Here is a 20678-nt window from a genome sequence, read left to right on the forward strand (position 1 = left end):
ACACATCTAGAATATCATGTGTGTACAAATCTGGTTGCATGGATTTCAGATAAATCTTAAAGCAATGAAAACAGTGCCAGTAGTCAACAATGATGATATCAAGATTATGTATTCTGAATAAACAAACACACATTAAGGAAGTGTGAATTGTAGAGTTTGGCTAATAAGTGGAAAACAAAAGTTAGGAGTTATGAGAGAATTACTGAAAGTCAGCATGATTTCTGACTTTTATAAAAATCATCCTGACTAGGGTGATTTTTATAAAATAAGCATAAGGAAGATTTTTAATATGTGGGAGTAGGACGAGGGAATGTGGGTCATCCCTAGAGTAAAGAACAGATTTCTCCCAGATAGGCAGTGTAATACATTGTCAAAGAAAGCACACACCAACTTTAAATGACTTCAAACAGAAGTAGTGAAGGCAGAATATCCCTCCCACCCTAGGCCTCCATCAAGGTATCTGATTAATAAAACATAAAAGAAATGAAAAGGAAAGGAAATACAGAACTCAAATGCTAGCATGATGGAAAATTATTACAGCTGACGTTTTTTTCGCAAAGGAAAATTTTGATGCCTTACATAAGAAAAAATACTGTAAAACATTATATACTTGCTCTTTTGTCTTCAGTTGAATTTTATAGAGCTTTTAAATCACTTTATTTAGAATTTTATATAATAATGCTTATTTGGTTATTAGGTTAAAATAAAAAAACACCTTTGATATATTTTTGTGATTTATGAAAAATCTATGTGATTCTCACCCCCTCTCCCTATATATACATAAAATGAATGTAGGTTTGAATAGATTTACTGGAAAATAATGCAACTCTTAATTTAAACTTAAAAAAAAAAGGCTATGCAATAATATTAAATTTCATAATTCAAATATTATTTTTCCAACCTCTTTACACAGAATTGATTGGTGGCCTCATTAAATGTACGTGAGTGAGTGTGTGTGTGTGTGTGTGTGTATGTATGTATATATATATATATATTATTTATTTATTTTTTTTTTTTAAATAATCGAATAATATCTCATACAATAGTGTTGTTTTTACTTTTATAACTACACATAAAGTTAGAAACACTTTGTTTCTATATAAGACAACATTCATTCTTTAAAACTAACATCAAGCAGTTCAGCTGAAACCTCTATTCCAACGACGTTTCTCTTTCCGGAAATGATAGAGGTCGTATTGTCGATTGCAGCTTTCATCAAATGAAAATTAACGGTTCTGACATATAAATCCTTAAATTTCTTAATTAATTCATAATTTATCCATATATGTTATTTAAAACTTTATTAAAATCCTTTCGCCCTTTAACTTATTCAAAATATTCTCTTTTATCAAATTACGAAGCTTAAAACTTACCTATTCTTTCTTTCTACATGCTGAGATAACAGATTAGAATAATAGTTTTCCAAATGCACCTTGGCCTTAGTGGCTTTATCTAAGGTGTGTCCACTAAATCTTATTTGACCACTTTCTGTAGCAACCATTCTTCCTCTCGCCTTTCTTCTCTGTAAAGATACACCAAACAGTCACAATACGTAAACTATGAACAGCTCGTTAAAGCATAATTGTAACTCTGCATTATTTTCTTCTTCGCGCATGCGTCGGTTTCTTAACATGAAATTGTATGCATCTTCAGGACCACAAGCTTCGTTGCGCAGGGCAAGGATAGCATGTATAACAGAATTAAGTCTTGTCAATATTTTATTCGAACATTAAAAAAAATGTCTGGATTTCAATTAGACATTAAAAAGACTATCTGATCGAAACACAGCAACAATGCATATTTTATTCAAACATAAAAATGTCTGGATTTAATCACACTAATAAAAAAAAAAAGTGTTGAAGCACGGTGACACACACGTTATAATTATTTTTTAAAATTCGGAAGCAATAATGGATCAGTGGAGGATCCAGCGAGAGAGAGAGAGAAGAGAAAGAAGAAAACATAGGAACATGCACTCAAAAGAAATTAAAGAAAAAAATAATGACAGTTAAAGAATAAGAAATATCCATACACATTTTTAACTTTAATAATATATTAAAAATGTCAACTGTCTACGCAGTCTTCAAAAGTTAAACAGGTCTAAAATGTCCTTGCTATACGGAAATAAAAAGCGTTAACGGATGTGTTTTTTTTTTTTTTTTTGTCTTTTCTTCCTCTTCTTTCTTTCACGGTATTAGAACTGCGGGCCTCACACCATTTCTTTAAGAATTTTCCCTGTTTATTTTTCTTTTTTATATATTTTAGTATTCTTTATAGTAACCTATTCGTTGACTTTGTTTGTTTCTCTAATTATCTATTGTAATTATCTATCTATTATAATTATATGGAAATAACTTTCCATAACAGTAATTGTAGATCATCTTCTGCATTAGCAATTAAGATTTGATCATCTGCATATAATAAAATTGTAAGTCGGTAATTGGTTCTAATTGAATTCCTATGTTATTTGCACACTGCTTTTCTTTTAAATACCTTTAATATATCTATTTAAAAAAAAAAAAAAAAAAAGGACTACAGACAAGGATAGAGATCTGGGGATGGTGGATACACATTTGAAGTTATTATGACATATTGAAAAAGTTGGCAAAATAGCTCAACATATTATTTGGATGCGGAAGGACAAGCTGACAAGTAAAGATAGGGAGGTTATTATCCCTCATTATAAGGCTATTATTCAGTCACATATTGACTACTGTGCGCAGATTTGGGCACCTGAGTTTCTTGGAGATCAGATGGTGGAGAATATTCAGAGACGAGTGACCAAGCTGGTGACAGGTTTGTGGAATGTTTCCTATTAGGATAGAGTGAAGGTGTGTGTGGGTTGCAGAGTTTAGTTAATAGGTGGACAAGAGGGGGACATGAGAGAAACATATGTTACTAAAGGGATTCTATAATAAACTGACAAAAATAAATTTTTCGATACATGGGAAGTAGGAGAGAGTAAGGAATCATCCCTGGAAGGGGGGGGGGGATTCTATTTTTTTTTTTTAATACTTTCTATTTGTTTTCATCTTTATCCATTTTGGAGGTATGTATTGGTATGTTTCCAATAACTGCATAACGATCTTCATCAAAATTCAAATTCTGTAAACTCTGAGAAAAGGTTTGTTATTTTTTTAATTCCTATTATGTAATTAATTATTGATTTAAGGCCTCTTGCTTGCATGTGTACTTCTTTATTCTTATAAAAGGAATTTGCTATTTTCAAATTATTGAATAGGGCAAAGTCACTTAATCTTAGCTCATTCTTATTTTGACATATGAGAAACAACGGTTCCCCATTATTTCCCATACAGTCTTGAATTGCTTTGTTACCTATTCATGCATTTAGGTGACCTAAATGCAAGAACAAAAATCTGTAGTCGTTTTTGTTTGTGTTAAACTTTTGTTGTTAATTGTAAAATTCCGCTGATTCTTCTTATTTATTTTCTTTAGGGACATAAACACTGAATATTTCCATATTGTCTCTGTAATTTTAATTTTGTTTCTATTATTCTTTTATTCAATTATTTATAGCTAATTATTTTATTTTTCTAGTCGTTAGATATCATTAGTAGGTCCGCTTTTTTGTATTTTCAGATTTCTTTACTCCACTGCATATTCCAACATAATCATTTAGATCTTTAATTTATTTTTTCTAGTTCAAAAACAAACCAGGCTAAAAGTATACAATACATTAGCCCTACCGGTCTTAATGTATGGAAGCGAAATCTGGACAATAAAACAAAAAGACAAACAAAGATTAACAACAGCAGAAATGAAGTTTATGAGAAAAACTGCAAAGTATACCCTATTTGATCACAAAAGAAACGAAGAAATTATGAAAGAATTAAACCAAGAACCAGTAATTGAAAAAATTAAAAAATATAAACATAGATGGATGGAACACGTTCAAAGAATGAAAACAGAAAGATTACCAAAACAAGCCTTAAAGTACAAGCCATTAGGAAAAAGAAAACCAGGACGTCCTCTTAAACGATGACTTCTAAGGCCGGAATAGGCCATACTAGGCCTAAATCCTTGATACGTATGATGATGATGATGATGATGATTTATTTTTTCTGTTTTCTTTTTGTTTCTGTTATGGAAATTATTTTTATATCATACTTGAGTATTTTCTCTAATTCTTCACTTTTTTGAGTATCCTATCCTTTTTCAGTCCAGTGTTTGGATCATTTTTGTCCAGGGGCTCGTTTCCAGTTTGTATATTCCAATTTCTACTTGTATGAGACTTGCGAGTAATAGATGAATCCTCTGATTTGGTTAACAATCAAAACGGCCTCATGACAGGAATGATGTCTGCCATCCTCAGACAGGACAATATATTCAGCATTTCCTCTGGATGTTGAATCAGTTTATTCCGCTGAGACTCAGTCATTTTCATATATTCGTTGCTCTTTTCCTACTATCTCGACCATGGTTTTGCCAACAGCAAAATACACCACGCTACACTGCACTCCATTGTCTTCTTTTTCATTTTACAATCCTAAGCCGCGTAATAAAAACAACTTCAAGAATATTTACAGGGTTCTTAAATGTTTATTCTACATTATTGGAGCAAATAACCTCACTTTATCGCCATGGTAAGTGATGTAGCTGGAAGATCCCTACAAAATCCATACAGATATCTGAAAACATTTTAAGTTGGATTCCTCATCATTCTCGACACATAAAGTATGTTCCCAAACTCACTACTTATTTAATAAGTATAAAATCATTATAAAATTTTTGTAATAATTTTATAGGTCGTTCTGTTTCTTGAACGACGTATCAAAATTGACGACTAAAATTATTTAAACCCATTATTAAATTTACAAACCTACATTCGTAATAAATTTAGTTTAATCCTTTATCCAAGTATAAGCAAACAAAATTTGCGCATGAAGTATCTTCAGGGCTGAGGCAACTCGTGGTAAAGGTGGACCAAGCTCTCATCACTACTTGTCTTAGTATCTCCCATAATGCAAAGCACGTCTCCTTGCGGAAATGTATAATGCTATGCATTAAGGGAAGGACCACTACCCAGACCGGTTTCGACCTTTATTGAGGTTTCATCAGTGGGAGCCAGACCCAGAGGTGTGATAAGAACTTGGTCCACCTTTACCACGAGTTGCCTCAGTCGTGAAGATACTTCAGGCGCAAATTTTGTTTGCTTACACTTGGATAAAGGATTAAACTAAATTTATTATAGTCTAACCAAGTGGAAAAAACTTCCAAAACCTACATTCAGTTGCTTCCACCGCATTTCTAACATATAAATCCAACGCTAGTCTTTTGACTTTACAAGAAAGGGCTAGTTGTAAAAGGAAATTTCCTTTTAAAATTCGTGAAACTAATTTCATAATTAGTATGAGGTAGCTCATTATTACTATCATGAAAGTATAATTTGAAATAGTCGATTTGGATCGTTAAAATTTTAGAACTGGAAAACGTGAAAAACAAAATATACGAAAGCAGAATTTAGGTAAATAGCAGTAATTTCGAAACATTTTTCTGTTCAATATTTAGAAATGCCACACTGTCACCTATATTATCACTCAAATGGTAGTTATTATCGTTAATAATAATCGATAATTATCATAAATTATTAATAATAATTTATAATAATTATTTGCAAGTGAATCATACAAAAAAATCAAAATGCATACTTCTATGATTTATATTTAAATATGCATCCAAGTTATTTAAAATCATGTCAAAAAATCAGTAATATTTTCTAGAATGACTAACAAACATCTCACAAAACAACAGAAATACTCTTAAACATATATATGGATTTGTAATAATGATAATAATGGACTAGAAAAAGAATTCGGCTTGCTCTTTACTACGAAAATATTACCAAAGAAATTAGTTATTATTCAGGTTAATGGAAAATTGCATGCTTTATCAGATATTTAGGTCACATGTGATTGAAATTATTTGTCAGACAAAGCCAAGTAGCACAGGTATAGTGATAAGTAATCTTTTTGAGTTCTTTATGCTTACCACATGAAGCTATTAAAAAATGCTTTTTTTTTAAGGTCAGCGATGTAAACTGACGTCTCTTTGTGGCCGAGTGGTTTTTCTATGCATCACTTGTCTCAGAACGAAACCTCGGTTCAAATCCTACACCTAACAGGTTATTAGTAGTTTATTAGTGGTTTATTAGTAGTTCTTCCCTCCCCCTTCTTTCAGAAATAATGTTAATTGGTTTTAATTATGGATAATAGGGTTTTATTCCCCCCCCCCGCAAAATAAGGAAACTGGTCTGTGAACACATTGTGGAACAGACTAAAGTATAAGCAATGGCTGGCAACCTCATTCCACCAAATTAAAGTGCAAGTATTGAAAAACAATCATAATTACAAATTTGTAAAAATCTTAACACTCTTTCGACATTTACGACAGCAATAATAATTATCAGTATCAATTTGAGACTTGCACATGCAACATTATTTATATGCACGAAAGAAGTGCACGTATACAATTAAGGAAAATATAATGAATATACATAATTAAGGAAAAACAGTTACAGCACCGGGTTAGGTTAGCCAGTTGTGGCTACCCAAGCTGGGGAAGCAATAAGAAATTCAACAGGCCATAACAAAAGATGACAGTATAAGTAAAATATAATTGGAACACGCTCTCTGATTTTAAAAATGCAAAATTTCGTTGGATCCTCTCAGAAGACTACCAAACACTACCCATTTTTATCTGATGAATAATAACAGTCAAAGAGAGAATGAAATTTAACAGTGCCTTATCATCCCAAATAAAACGATGGATCATTTGTAATTAAAAACTGCAGACAATGTTACTCTCTATATCCCATCTTCCATTTCGCGTTAGGCTCAAGAGCCTGTTAGCCCGTCACGGCCAAGTAACTTGGCTTCTAGAAACCTGATGGTGCTTATGGTGGGAAGGTTAATCATCTCTGCATTGTCTGCAAATTGCATGTGTTCTTCATGGCTGGTTTTCAGGATGAAAAACTCTACTTTCCTAGAGGGGAAACCCTCCACCTCCGTACGAGACCGGATACCTCACCTTCAGTTGAAAAGCCCTGATAAAGATTGTTTGCGTACTAGAGGGAATTCAACCAGGTCGTTCTACGTTGTAAGCCATAAGTCCACACACACACACACACACACACACACACACACACACACACACACACACACACACACACACACACACACACACACACACACACACACACACACACACAGCTATTCATTTGAACCTAAGATCGCGTTTAGTAAAAGTAAAATAGGCAATACGGGACTCTTGGTGTTTTGAAATCAAAATGTGAGCATTTTATGAAAATGATAGCACTAGACTATCATTTTTCATAAAACAACAATATCTGAAAAAAAAGAAGAAAAAACATAATCAGAACTTCTTCTTGGGTGCGTCAATCTGAAGATCGGTTGATGGCAACATAGGTCATAGCGTCTTATCCATGGCAGAGCACAAAAAACATTCAATGTCACATTAAGGGTATACGAAGCCCCATGGCACAAATAGTTCTCAGAGCCCCCTCTATTTTAAATCTATTATATCAAGGGCAACAATGAAATAATAAAAATAAAATTAGTTGCAGAGAAAATTAGTTGCACAAAAGAAACAATATTATGGTAACTATCCTTAAATGTTTTTCAATAATATGGCGTTTTCTAGCTTTCACAGTTGCAAGTTCTCTAATTATGTCATCAAATTTTATTTCTTTCAATCGTTGTCATTAAACATTAAACAAAAGCATTAAGATGAAGATTTAACACTGATGATCGAAGATCATTTTTTTTTATTCGAGCATGACTTTTTTAAATTTTAATTTCACTTGTTCAGCTTCCTACTTTGGGACCCTTCAAGAGCAGAGGGGGAGTCTGGCGTAACTGCACAACCACGCCAGGGTTAATCTGAAATTGCTTACATCAACTAGTTCTTCATCAAATGAGTGGTCGGAAATGTTAAAAAAAGTCTGCATCAATGTGACCAGAAACAAGGCAAAATCCTGTTAAGTTTTGTCATCTTTCATAAAAAACATGGCACAGGCAGATCTCGAATAGTCAGTGTTGCTGTTACCGTTAATTTGCTTACTGTAATGTACGTGAAACTATAGAGATTAAAATTCACATAAAATAAGTGGTGAACAAAGAGTCTTCGTATGAAATTTGTATTATCAGTCTCTTATGCCAATTAGCACACTGTGTTTATGATTATGGTATCCTCTGGTAGTAAAAAATAAAATGCAGCATCATCAATTTGGCGAGCCCTTTGGTTAAAAAGACCTGGATTGGAATCCTGTCCACGACGTGAGGAACCTTTAGCAAGTGTTTTCTAAATCGAATGGTGGGTTAGCTGGCTTCATACGGAAGTGGGAATTTTTTACCCGGAAACTCCGGTCTTCGATAAAAAGCAGATAAACCGGCTAGAAGAACACACGCAATATATAGACATAGAACACTTTGGAATAAGGATTAACCAACCAATTCCGTCAGATTTGGTTTCGAATGCCTGCAGGGTGAAGTGTACGCTTAAACAAAAATCAGGAAGGATCATTAATTTGGGATTGCATCCAATTTTTCCTTGTATCGAATTCACTCTAATGGTTCGTTTTTAGTGGAACTTTTCTACTTTTCCTCAGTGTAGAAATATTTAAATAGTCCATAGCCTATCGTATGCCATGCTTTATTTCATTGTACATAACTTATCTGAAGTGTTTTGGTGGTTTCCTACATCGCTTTACAAATACCACTGTAAGAAGATGCAACTTATACATTCTGTACGAGTACTACGCAATAAGCCAAGTATAATCTTTCATTATATTTACTCCGATAAGCTATTAAATAAGAAATTACACTGGAGAGGAGGGACAAACGGATTGGGGAAGGCAAGAAAGCGTAAAAAGTAGAGCACCTGCGCCTTTAAGTAAGACAACAGGAATTCCGCTAATTGTTCCGTGTATGTGCATTAACTGAAGTTAACTAGAGATTTTACAATCAGGATTTTCCGGTTTCTTCTATATCCTTTTGCAAATAATGTTCTAATGAGATACTTGCATTTCCTTATATTATTTATGAAATTCAAAATAACATCCAAATAAAAGGTTACATATCCTCATCGAAATGAATACACATAATGATAATGAAAACTATCCCATTTAAAAAAAAAATAAAAAAAAAAAAATCATGTTTCACGCGTTATTGTTCAAGCTATCTCGCAGGTCAGTGTTTTATCCTACATGACAAGTACCTCTCTCATCCTTTCTCTGCATATTAAAATAATGAGCAATTAAATTGCTCTCGTCTATTCTAAAGAGCTTTTAATGTCGGTATACCCGATTAGTCATGACCGTCCCTGCTTGCTGAAACACTGGCCTTCAGATTGCGCATGAAGAATGAATCACCGGAGACGGGTTTCCCAGAACTGAATTCGTAGCCTTAGGCAAGTCACAGCTGTAGCCATAATGAAAAGTTGTTCTGTATTTATTTAAAATCATTTCATTATCGTTATTTTGTTTATCTCAATTGCAAATTAATGACAGCTTACATATAGGATAATAATTCACTTATCCATCTCTTTATTTTGATTCCATCAGGTATTCCGAAGTATAGTTAATAGATGGCTTCATGTAATAGGCATGGTGTCATAATACAAAGACATACACAGTGAGTGTGTCGGATATCTCAACATATTACCATACATGTTTAATGAGATAGTGTACTTAAATTCCATAGCCAGGGCCACCCTGATTGCTGTTTATTAGCCAAGTGCTATCAAATCTCGCACAGTTCTGGAATGCAGCTGCCTTTCCCCACCTGCAAGGTGATACTAGTTAATGCGAAATAGGATCCTTATGACAGGATGTATATATGCGTGTGTGATGTATCACCTGCCACACAACAATATCTAGAGGCCTTGAAAGTTGCAGTGAAAAGAAATACTGCGACGACCCACTTGGCTCAATAATTGTACCTTTCAGCCAAGATCGCTGAAAGTTTAATATCACTGCATGTCAAGCTCATGATAATTATGTGAAAACTTCGTATTCTTTTAAAGGCCTACGTATACTTACTGTATTAGTAACGCCTAGTGCTTTATAAAGAAAAGAAACGTCATTGTAAAAAAAAGAAACTGGTCTTAGAGATAAGCCATTCATTATATTTGGATCTGAAGTATGTAATTTGGTTTTGGAGAAGGATCTGATATTATTCCAGTTTGTCATTTGGCATTGCATCATTATATTATACATATGCAAGCTCGTATCTCAATTTCGCTTTTTTTTTCCTAATTATGATTATCGTTTATTATTTTTTTTCTTTTTAAATTCAAAAGAATATTTATGAAACAAGTGGAATTCCAATGCGCTACAAATCCTTGCCTATTTGCCATGAATTTAAAAAAAAAAAAAAAGAAAAAAGAGTACTCTTAGCCGCAAGTCGAACCTCTTATTACCATGGAAACATGACATCATATATTAACAGACGTTTAAGTCTTGTTTTCAAAGCAGTTCCCCGACCACCCCTTGTGATGTTGTAGCTGCTACGGCTGGACACACTGGTAATAGTCCCTTTGAGATAAATGCTCGGAATCTTAGAACGTATCACTCAGTTGACACACTCATTCGACACTTAAACCTAAAGCAAAAGTTTATGTTTAGAACATATTTATTTCATAGCGAACACAGCCAAAACACACCGCGATTGTATGCATTCATTTTTACAGTGCGTCCATTTTTAGTTTTCTGATCAAATATATACGTAAATGATTATCATTACTTACCACGTTTTCGGACATTTTATCTGCTTTGTGCAGAAAACCTAATCACCATCATGCGTCTGGCTAACTTACCGGCAGTAAATATGACGTTAACTTGCACTTAACTATCCAAAAATTTGTGACTCAAGTACAACTCAGTCATTTACCTTTGGACAAGTTATCATACGTGATAAACAGACAGGAAATTCAACACTCACGCATTGGCATCAGCACGTCATGACCACTTCAAATGTGTTTTACCAATTGACCAGCTGTTCCATTGAAAATACTCCTAGTCCACGGTCTTTACAATAAACTATAGCAGAGTCATAACCACAGTTCGATGCATGAATGTGTTGTAATTTGTAAAGAGACGTTCGTCTAAAAACATGCTCGTAGTCACAATACCACTGTTCAATATTATAAATTCTACCACCATTACCTTCTATATGCCAAATGCATTATCCACGAAACCCAGTTGATCCGGACGTATCAGGTTATTGGACTAGAGAGATAGAGCAAGTTGTAAAACAACGCTTAATAACAGTTCGCAAATGAATGCGAATATCTAAAGCGAGCATGATGTATTCCATACATCTGGAAATCACAGAAATATCTTAAAGAGGAATAATTATTGCAACGATTATTCATGAACTCAAGATAACCAACTTTAGTTATCGAAAAAACTTCCTATTCATGGAAATCTAGTTCCAAAAAGGATGAAAATACAGGTACTATAATATAGATTTTCTGGTACTTATCGTAGAGCTAAACTTCAAATCTTCCAATAAACATATTATGAAAATAAGATACAGTTTATGCGATAGTAATATTCATGGATTCTCGATAAAGAACTTAAAAACTTATAAGAAAAATAATATAACAACTCTCCTTGTTTGTGTATGAAGATAATAAAATTCATCAAAATGTCTAAATTTGCACAGAAGTAGAAAGTTATTTTTTATGTGACTCCCACTCACAAAACGTTTTTTTTTTTTTTTTTTTTTTTTTTTTTTTGTAAACCTATAGTACAGGGTGACCATAAAATAACTTTTCCTCTTTGGAGGCATCTGTAGCTAAAACCAATAAACGGAATGAGACCAAATTTTATAATGAGACTTTTGAAGGCATGGGGAGATGATTTCTGCGGAAAAAAAAAGATTTGGTACTAAAAGTCGCCGATAGGGGAAATTTTGGCGCTGGCGGAGCCGAAAACAAGCGGATAATTACATTAAAGGCAGATGGTTTTTGTCGACGGCGTAAGCGACAGCCGCGTTCACTCATTCCAGCTGGATCGTTACAATGATAATAATAATAATTAAACTAAAACAACTTGCGAGAGGCATAGAAATTAATGTAGTGATTGAGCTCACAGGAAATAATCTTTTATTCATCAGAATCAGGGTCGCCTGGACCACATACACGATTTTCAATGTGCCCTTTCTTGTGTACAACAAATTGCATCCGGTGTGCGACATGCTCTACGGCTGAGCGTAAGGGGTCAGATTGGATGTTCATAACAGCCCGTTTTATGTTCTCTTTCAAAACATGGAAGTTGGGAATCAGCTGGAATGAGTGACGCGGCTGTCGCTTACACCGTCGAAATGTATATTATTCCATTTTATCTGCCTTTAATGTAATTACCTGCTTGTTTTCGACTCCGCCAGCGCCAAAATTTACCCTATTGGCCACTTTTAGTACTAAGTCTTTTTTACGCGGAAATCATCTCCCCATGCCTTCAAAAGTTTCAATATAAAATTTGGTCTCATTCCGTTTATTGGGTTTAGCTACAGATGCCTCCAAAGAGGGAAAGTTATGTTATGGTCACCCTGTACATTAGTACCGTGCGTGGTCTAAGCATTTTTATATTTTTATTAATTTTATATTTTTTACATATTTATTTATTTAAATATTGTCTGAAAAACCTGCTCTATAGACCAACCATGGAAGTTTTTCAAACCACTTCAGGCCTCCAATAAGCGTGATCTCACTCACATAGGGCAATGAAATTTATCTCCCATCTAAGGATAATCATGCCCACAGCAGAATTCGAAACCCGAAGCTGTTGGTTGGAGAACGGATACGCTAACCACTCGGCCAAGCAGGCTGGTTTGGGAGATTTCTGTATACAGATGCAACTACAGTCTCAATCGGACTCATATCGAGAGCACTGAACAATAAAGAAGTCGCTGAGGGTTTTTTTTTCTTTTTTCCCAGTGAGTAGTGGATTTTACCACCACCCAGGAAAGAACTGCTGTAACATTATAATACAAATGCCTGAGACATTGACATGAGGTTATCTACTAAACAGCATAGTAACTAAAACGCTTACTGGCAGAAACTAAGCATGTCTTACCAGATTACAGTTCACATAAGATGAACTGAAATGTGATTAATATGTATGACAGCAGCAAGAATTGTAGAACTCATTTTATGTCCTGCATACAGTTTATTTTATAGATAGTACGAGCTATGGTACTGTGGTGATGTGAAAAAAGCAGAACCTAGCTTCTCCGAAACATCCAAGGTAATTTAATTTTTACATAGGTTAATCACTGTACCTTAGTGCCTATGTGTTGTTTCTGAAATAGGATCTGAGTATTCTACAGATATTCCATGTCAGTATTCTCTTTCACAGGATATGATACTTGACAGCTTTGACAACATTCGCAAAAAACTAAACAATGATGTCGTTATGTATGCTTATCTGAAGGCCAACCTTTCTTTCCTCTCTAAGCACAACCTCGGTGTAAATAGATTTAGCTTGCATTATATACATGTCCCCCCCCCCCCACAAAAAAAAAAGCTGTGGAATGATGGTTACGAGTTCAGTGGAGCAATGAAAATGCCTGTAGAAAAGACAGCTGAAAGAGCGCATCTGTGCCGGTGAATCGCTATCCTCTGGACAGCATCCAGAATTTATAGGGATGTTTTTGAGTGCACCTCCCCCTACACATGTAGAGTGGTATAAGGATGGTCGGATTTGGAATTTGTACAGGAGTTATCAACTGGACAAGTGAAAAGTATCATCTTGAATGGAATATAATGCCTGGTTGGTTGAAGAAACTTTGGTGTGATGTATTTATGCCAGGAGGTGCTGGAGGTAAATCGAGGAGCGAAATCTGATCTTGTTAGTGATTTGTGTATTACTGAGTGTAAGGGTAGGTGAGCTGAGATCTCTTTGCAAGAAACAGAAACAAGACTGTATTTTGGTGGCACTGAAGGCGACCAGGTTATCCTCTCCCCATCTTCAATGGAGCGAGGATAACCTAGTTTGGAATACATGGTTTGTTGAATCAATGAGGTTACTATCATCAGCCAAGCTTTGAATAAAAATTAGTGGAGACTGAGAAAGTAAGCATGGAGTTATGAATGCAGAAATATATGTGTTTGCAGCTGTGCGACAATAGAGGTGTTTAGCTTTTGAGACATTAAACAGTAAGGACTCTGCAGTTTGGGAATTACAGCAATTTTCTCACTAATGCATAAGGCCATAGATGCTTCCTACCTTAAATCTACCAAATTAACAGAATTTTGTAACACCATAACGTAAATACGACTCTAAGAGTTTAAAAATACTGCGCTTTCCCAGCCCCTATTAAAGACATTTCTTCTGTCAGTCCTAGCTGAAACATGGTTAACATGAAATGCCGGTATCCTCATAGTTTTTACTTTAAAAAAAAATAAGTTACTTAAAATAAAGTATATAAAAACATATTTGGAGGGTAACTTAAGGGTCGAAACGGACTGCGGAAATTGATTCAACTCCAATCTTCATTTTATCATGGTACCTCCTGTTACCGTGGATGGACTAAGGGTTAAAGAAATCCTAGTCTAGAGACCAAACCTAAAACTTTTTTTCTAGCCACTTAAAATCTCCAATAAGTAGAAAGGAGATCTCGCTTCGGATATCTGAGTTTCACAAAAATTAGTTCATCCGTTCTTGAGTTGTTTCATGCGGATTGACATACATGACAAAGCTAATCGGTGCTGTTCTCTTGAGAACTCGTCTAAAAACTAATTTGGGATTTGACGCTATTGAAGATGACACAGGCATAGCAGATTACAAATAAAATAGGTTATACTTTTCTCCTCAAACAAATAATAACTCTCTTAACCTTTTTAAACCAACACTCTCTCTCTTGCTCCGATACAGTACTATTGTTCTATGACCTCTCGTATGTGGGATTGATATAAAAAAATAAACAAATAAATAAAGTAAATGACTTTCATAAACCGCGTAAAAGATGATATCATGACGTGATCCGTTAACATACTATCAATATTTTTTATGTACATATAGATACAGAAATAGATGTATTTGAAAGCAAGTTTTTACCAGTTTCTATAACCTCTGACAGCTTCTTCAAAAAATCCAAGTGTTTTATCTACATAGCATCCAGCCACAATGTATCTACTTATAGAAATATAATTTTAACCTTCTGAGTCTTCGATGTATTTTCAGAATGCCCTACCGTAATTTCATATTTTTAACGCTGCTATAAATAGTTAGCGAATAAAGAAACTGGTTGGATTCCAGTGAGTGTCAAGCGTTAGGATATTGTTAGTATTCAATCAAAAAATAATAAACTTAAATATTGAATCAAGTCCAACACAACAATGCATCTGTACTGAACTATTTTAAGCTATACCATTGTGTTTCAGACAAAAAAAGACAAATCGCTCTTCACATCAGGACATTATACAAGTAATGTCCTGAATTCTATATTTCCTGTCGCTCCTCAACACGCACGCACGCACACATACACGTAAAGAAAGTAAGCCATGAGTTCCATTTGTTAGCACACTCACTGATGGAGCTACCTTGCTGTGAGCCATCTGGAAGTAAAAAACCGAAAGCTCCTTTCTACAGCTGCAAGGACAGATGTGACTCAAAGATCTGACATACTTATGTCATGAACAAGCTCTGGTTTACTTTTAACAATCGGAGGCTTTACGGGGGTGGAAGGGAGGGTGTAGAATGTCCTACTTACTCAGTCTGGCTTTAATGTAGTAGGAGAAAAATGCACAGATGATGTTCCTCCTCTGCTACATTATTAAACTTTGTTATACTTTTAATGTCTGATATTTCGTAAATATTGTTATCGGATAGCCACACGAGATCATAAAAAAAAGAAAGAAATCATTCATATTTCTTTAAAGAAAACCAGTAAAAATTTAAACACGATTTATATTAACAATTATTAAAATTGTTCGATTCTTTCTTCAAATATTAAATATTGTTTCGGCAAAATCAGTTCGCCATTTAGCAGATGTTTGTTATGGATGGACAGATAGACATTCATGACAGAACTAAACAGTACTGTATAATGAGAGTGCGCCCATAAAGTGATGCAGCCTTCGACAGCATTTACACTAAAGTTCAACAATCTTTAGAACAATAGAAGTGTTGTTGGCTTAAGCGTAATTTTCCCAAGGGAATGAGACAAAGTCGATTAGTACCAATAAAATTTTGTTACGTATTTAACTGACTGCGCTTCAGCTCAAATTAAGTTTAACCAATTAATCAACAGAATTGTAATGAATATATAATTCATTACAATTATATATTCATATAGCAAAGTTATTCCTTATTTGCAAAACCAAAAATGTAGATAGCTTTAATGTACAATTTGTCCAAAGGGCATGGAAAGCTTACAAATAAAATATTAAAAAAAAAACTATTTATTTAGTACAATTAATTATGCCAAATAATAGAGAACGTAAATTAAGTTTAAGAAAAAGAGATCAAGTCATTTACGTGTAATTGAATTAATTTAAACTGTCATGCAAGAGATTAAAAAAAAATCCATCAATGGTTAGCTTGGCCAAACAATAATTAGATGTCTACACAGTAAATTACACTGTGTAGACGCTTAGTATCACGAAGAGGTTTAATAACGGCAACCAGATGAAATCTAGGACACTCTTGTTCAGTGAAGGTGAATGAGGGTGTTAACGTGAACAATGAAGCGCAACAAATTCAGGTTTTTAAGGCAGTAAAAAAGAGTAATGCGTGTTGCACAATAATGATTATTTTATCCTGGAAGAATAGATGTTGATTAGAATAGTTTTGCAAGAACTCACAATCCCTTACTTTCCACCCCCCCCCCAGAACTTTTGTGTAATGCGTGGGGCGGCAGCAACTGTTCCTTTGATTTATAAAATTACATTTGGCAGGGGGAAAAATCATACAAAAGATAATTATAATTATTACATCGTCGTTAATACATAATATTGTTCCGAAATTGTCCCATATATTTAATTAAAACCTTACTCGGCTCTATACTTAAAATAAAATCCTTACTTTACATATTCACGTAAAGTGTGTGTGTGTGTGTGTGTGTGTGTGTGTGTGTGTGTGTGTGTGTGTGTGTGTGTTCACGATCTGCCCATATTGGCTTTCGTAACCATGGTTGCGGGATAGAAAACACTTCCATCTCCGTATGAAACTGGTTAACTTGCCTTTAAATGTAAAGCCCTGATAAAGGTTCTTCCCATCCTGGAGAAGATTCGAACTCGGGTCCTTCCAGGAGATCATCGATAAAATGCACACTCTTTTAATGTTGTATTTTAACGCGGTCCGCAGTGTTCTCGGTGTCACCTGACATTAATGTTTTTGATCGGTTATTACTGCAGTCAATTATATGTGAATCTATAAACAATGCTTTTTAAACAAGGTCATAATCATTTGGATAGAAGAATGCGAACTATACCGTAACTGAGGAAGCGTTTCAAATTTAAATGATCGGACTGATTCGTTGAACTACGTCATGATGCAGAATATCTTTTGACTGCTTCTTTCCTCGGTTCTTATTGGTCACACGTTAATTCTTTTCAATCGATAGCCTAATTGACAATAGTACGTGGCGTATATTATATCTGTAGAATGTCTGTGCGTGTTTCGTGGAGCAGAATCGCCGTTTAGGGAGAGAAAAGTCCAACTTATCTCCATATGAGACTGATGAACTTAGCCACAGCTGAAACGTCCTTATAAAGGTTTTTCTTGTCGTGCGACGGGAATCGAACACTGGTTTTTCAAAGGGCATCATCTAATGATAACCTAATTACAGGGGCTTTCAAAGCTATCCATGTCATTTAGGAAATAGCAAATTTCGATTTTTCTGTAGAAACTGCAACCGTTCTTACAATGTTTTTTGATGCACACACGTTTCCCCATACAATGAGAACTTTTTTTCTGTAAATTCCAAAGGGTCCATTTGAATCTCATGCGCTTATGACAATTATCAACTTTATGAGAATTGATGTGTTAATTCGCGTCCAGTTGTAAAACCCGGACTGCTGATTTTAATATTCAATTTGTTACAGAAGTTATTCAATTTAGTATTTAGGAATATAACAGCTGTTGCATAAAGCAGAACTGACATTACGATCTTCCATTTCAATATCAGGTTTAATTCTTTGAATTCTTTAATTCAAACCGTACTCCTAAATTTCTTTCAATTCTCACTTATAACTTCCAACTTAAATATAAAGTGTACATCGCTCTGTGTTATGTTTCCAATTCATTCTATATAAGTGTGAATGACTTTTCTCTTGCCACCTTATCGTAAGTCTTTTCCATATCTAAAAATAACGAGACAAAAGTTATATACCATAAAGAGCAACTATTGGAAGATGAATCATTCATTTATTTTCAATGTAATCTCCCCATAATAACGTTGACATCGTTCATAGAAATTTTTGAAACACCACTTTGAGCTCTGTGAATCAGTATATGATTTCCATTGAATCAAATTCTCGTCCTTTGAATTTCGTTTTCCATTTCTGTCGGAAACAAACACACACAAAGCTCCTCAGTCGATGTCAAGTCAACAAATACAGCAGGTGTTCGAGCACTATGGTGGATTCGAAACCAAGAAACTGTTTCATTTTTAATACACAATTTGCACGCGCACTATCGTGCAGCAACAGTCAGCTGTTTGATTGTTTGTGCTGCCTCCCTCTCACACGTCTCATGCGTTGATCCAGACATTTCATGACACTGAGATAATACCGACTTAACCATTTGGTCTTCCAGAACAAATTCCTTCAACAATTCCAAGTGCCGAAGAAAACAATGAATGTTGCTTTGATTCGAGACTTCTGATTGAACTTTTGCTGTCTTGGAAACGTCGTGATTCCATGACCGTTTGGTTTCCGGATTCTACTGAAAGCACCAGGACTGATCACCCGCTAAGATTCTCTATGAAATGGTAAGATCTTGGACACGAAGCACTAACACACTATCACTCAAATGCATTATGCGAGAACTAATGTAGCTATCTCAAGGAGAATGTGGGTATTGGAAAGATCACACTAGTGGTTAAAATAATATACCACTTCCCACATCTCCCTCGCACATTTTATTTACAACACGCCGGTAAAAAAAAAAATAATAAAAGTAAGCCTCGTTATGTAAAGGTCATATTATGTATATTCGTGTAAACACATCATTGAATATTTTAACTTAGTGGTCATTTGCAAGCGATTATTATTATTATTATTATTATTATTATTATTCACTGAATGTTTTTAACTCAATGCACCATTTTAGTTAAAAATTCATTAAAATCATTAGCAATTATGCAATGAATGTATTAACTGCGTACTATTCTGACATATATAAAAATATTTCAAAAGCTTCTAATAATAACTATATTTTAAAAAAAAAAACTTATTTTATGTGAAATGATGTCCCCTTATATAATAAAAAATACAAGTTTAAAAGTTTCCTTGTATGTTTAATTATAATATTTATATCTCTAAAAGTAATGGTTACAAAAATGTAAAAATGCCCTTTCCCTACCATGGAATTCAGAGCTATCGGCAAAAGTTCATTTTATTTAAAATTATATTTTTGATTTAATAAATTTTAAAATTAATGTATTTTTATTTACATTATATCAGTTTATTTTAAATATAAAATAAATTCTTTAACGCCTTTTGAATACCTAGTGAGATAACGCGATATTTTTAGTCCTAACTTTTGGAAAATCAATAAGCAGTCCATCTTGAAAATTTAAATAAAGATTAATTTGTTATTAATTGTTGTTTTTCTCCTGACCACTGAAATAAGAACTAGTTTTCGCAAATGAAAACCATTAAAAAAAATAATCCTCAAGCGAAAAAAATATTATGATATTTTCTGGATACATTAAAAGGTTTTTTTTTTCTGTATAATAAAAAACTAAACTGGCACTAAATGGAAACTTCAATGCCATCTATAAGCTAAATGTCGAAACTCTCAAAACTTTCCGGTTCAGGTAAATGAGGACAGATTGGTAAATCAGACAAGCGAAAAAAAATATAAAAAATGATTCAATGTCTTATAGCCAGAGGCTATTGAGCATTTGTTATAGGAGCAGTGTGATATGTTAGGAAGGATCCACTTCAAGTATAGAATTTGACTGCTGCAGCTTTATGAAAGGAAGAAATCGAATTAGTTGGTTTCGGAACTTCCTTGCTATAATGAATTGGGAACATTTTATGCAATTCGTAACCATCCTGGGCAAACAAACACTTAAGTTACCATTTAGTGTACATAATCGGTGTATTATCGTATTAGAGGTTTTATACTCCTAACAGAATAATAACGCTGAATATTTATCATGAAATAACTTTGAAGGAACATATCTTAGTGATAAGAGAAGGAGAACTTAAACCAAACAACATTGAAAATGGTAGTTTAAGAACTTTGATCTTATGAATTGCAGGATAATCTCGCTTTCCAGACATATTTATTTAAGAAGGCCACTGACCTTGTTGGGACGCAGTCTGTCTCAGAACACACACACACACACACACACACACACACACACACGACACTGTTGAAAAAAATATGGAGAATTCCCACTTTTTTATTGCGAATATTGAGTACAAGTAATAGTATCTCTCCAGAGAGAGAGAGAGAGATG

General features: G+C 34.1%; 1 protein-coding gene across 1 annotated transcript in view; it reads right to left on the reverse strand.

Moving 5' to 3' along the window:
- Window positions 1–20678, reverse strand: part of LOC150092710 (serine/threonine-protein kinase tricornered-like) — a 119492-nt gene that overhangs the window by 70007 nt on the left and 28807 nt on the right. The window contains exon 2 of the mRNA XM_090414456.1: window positions 1374–1522. Coding sequence (XP_090270582.1) covers window positions 1374–1522 — 149 coding nt within the window. The remainder of the gene's footprint in view (window positions 1–1373; window positions 1523–20678) is intronic.

This window comes from Typopeltis vanoorti, chromosome 25, assembly GCF_054136105.1.
Source record: "Typopeltis vanoorti isolate ZY-2024b chromosome 25, IOZ_Tvanoo_1.0, whole genome shotgun sequence".
Lineage (NCBI taxonomy): Eukaryota > Metazoa > Arthropoda > Arachnida > Uropygi > Thelyphonidae > Typopeltis > Typopeltis vanoorti.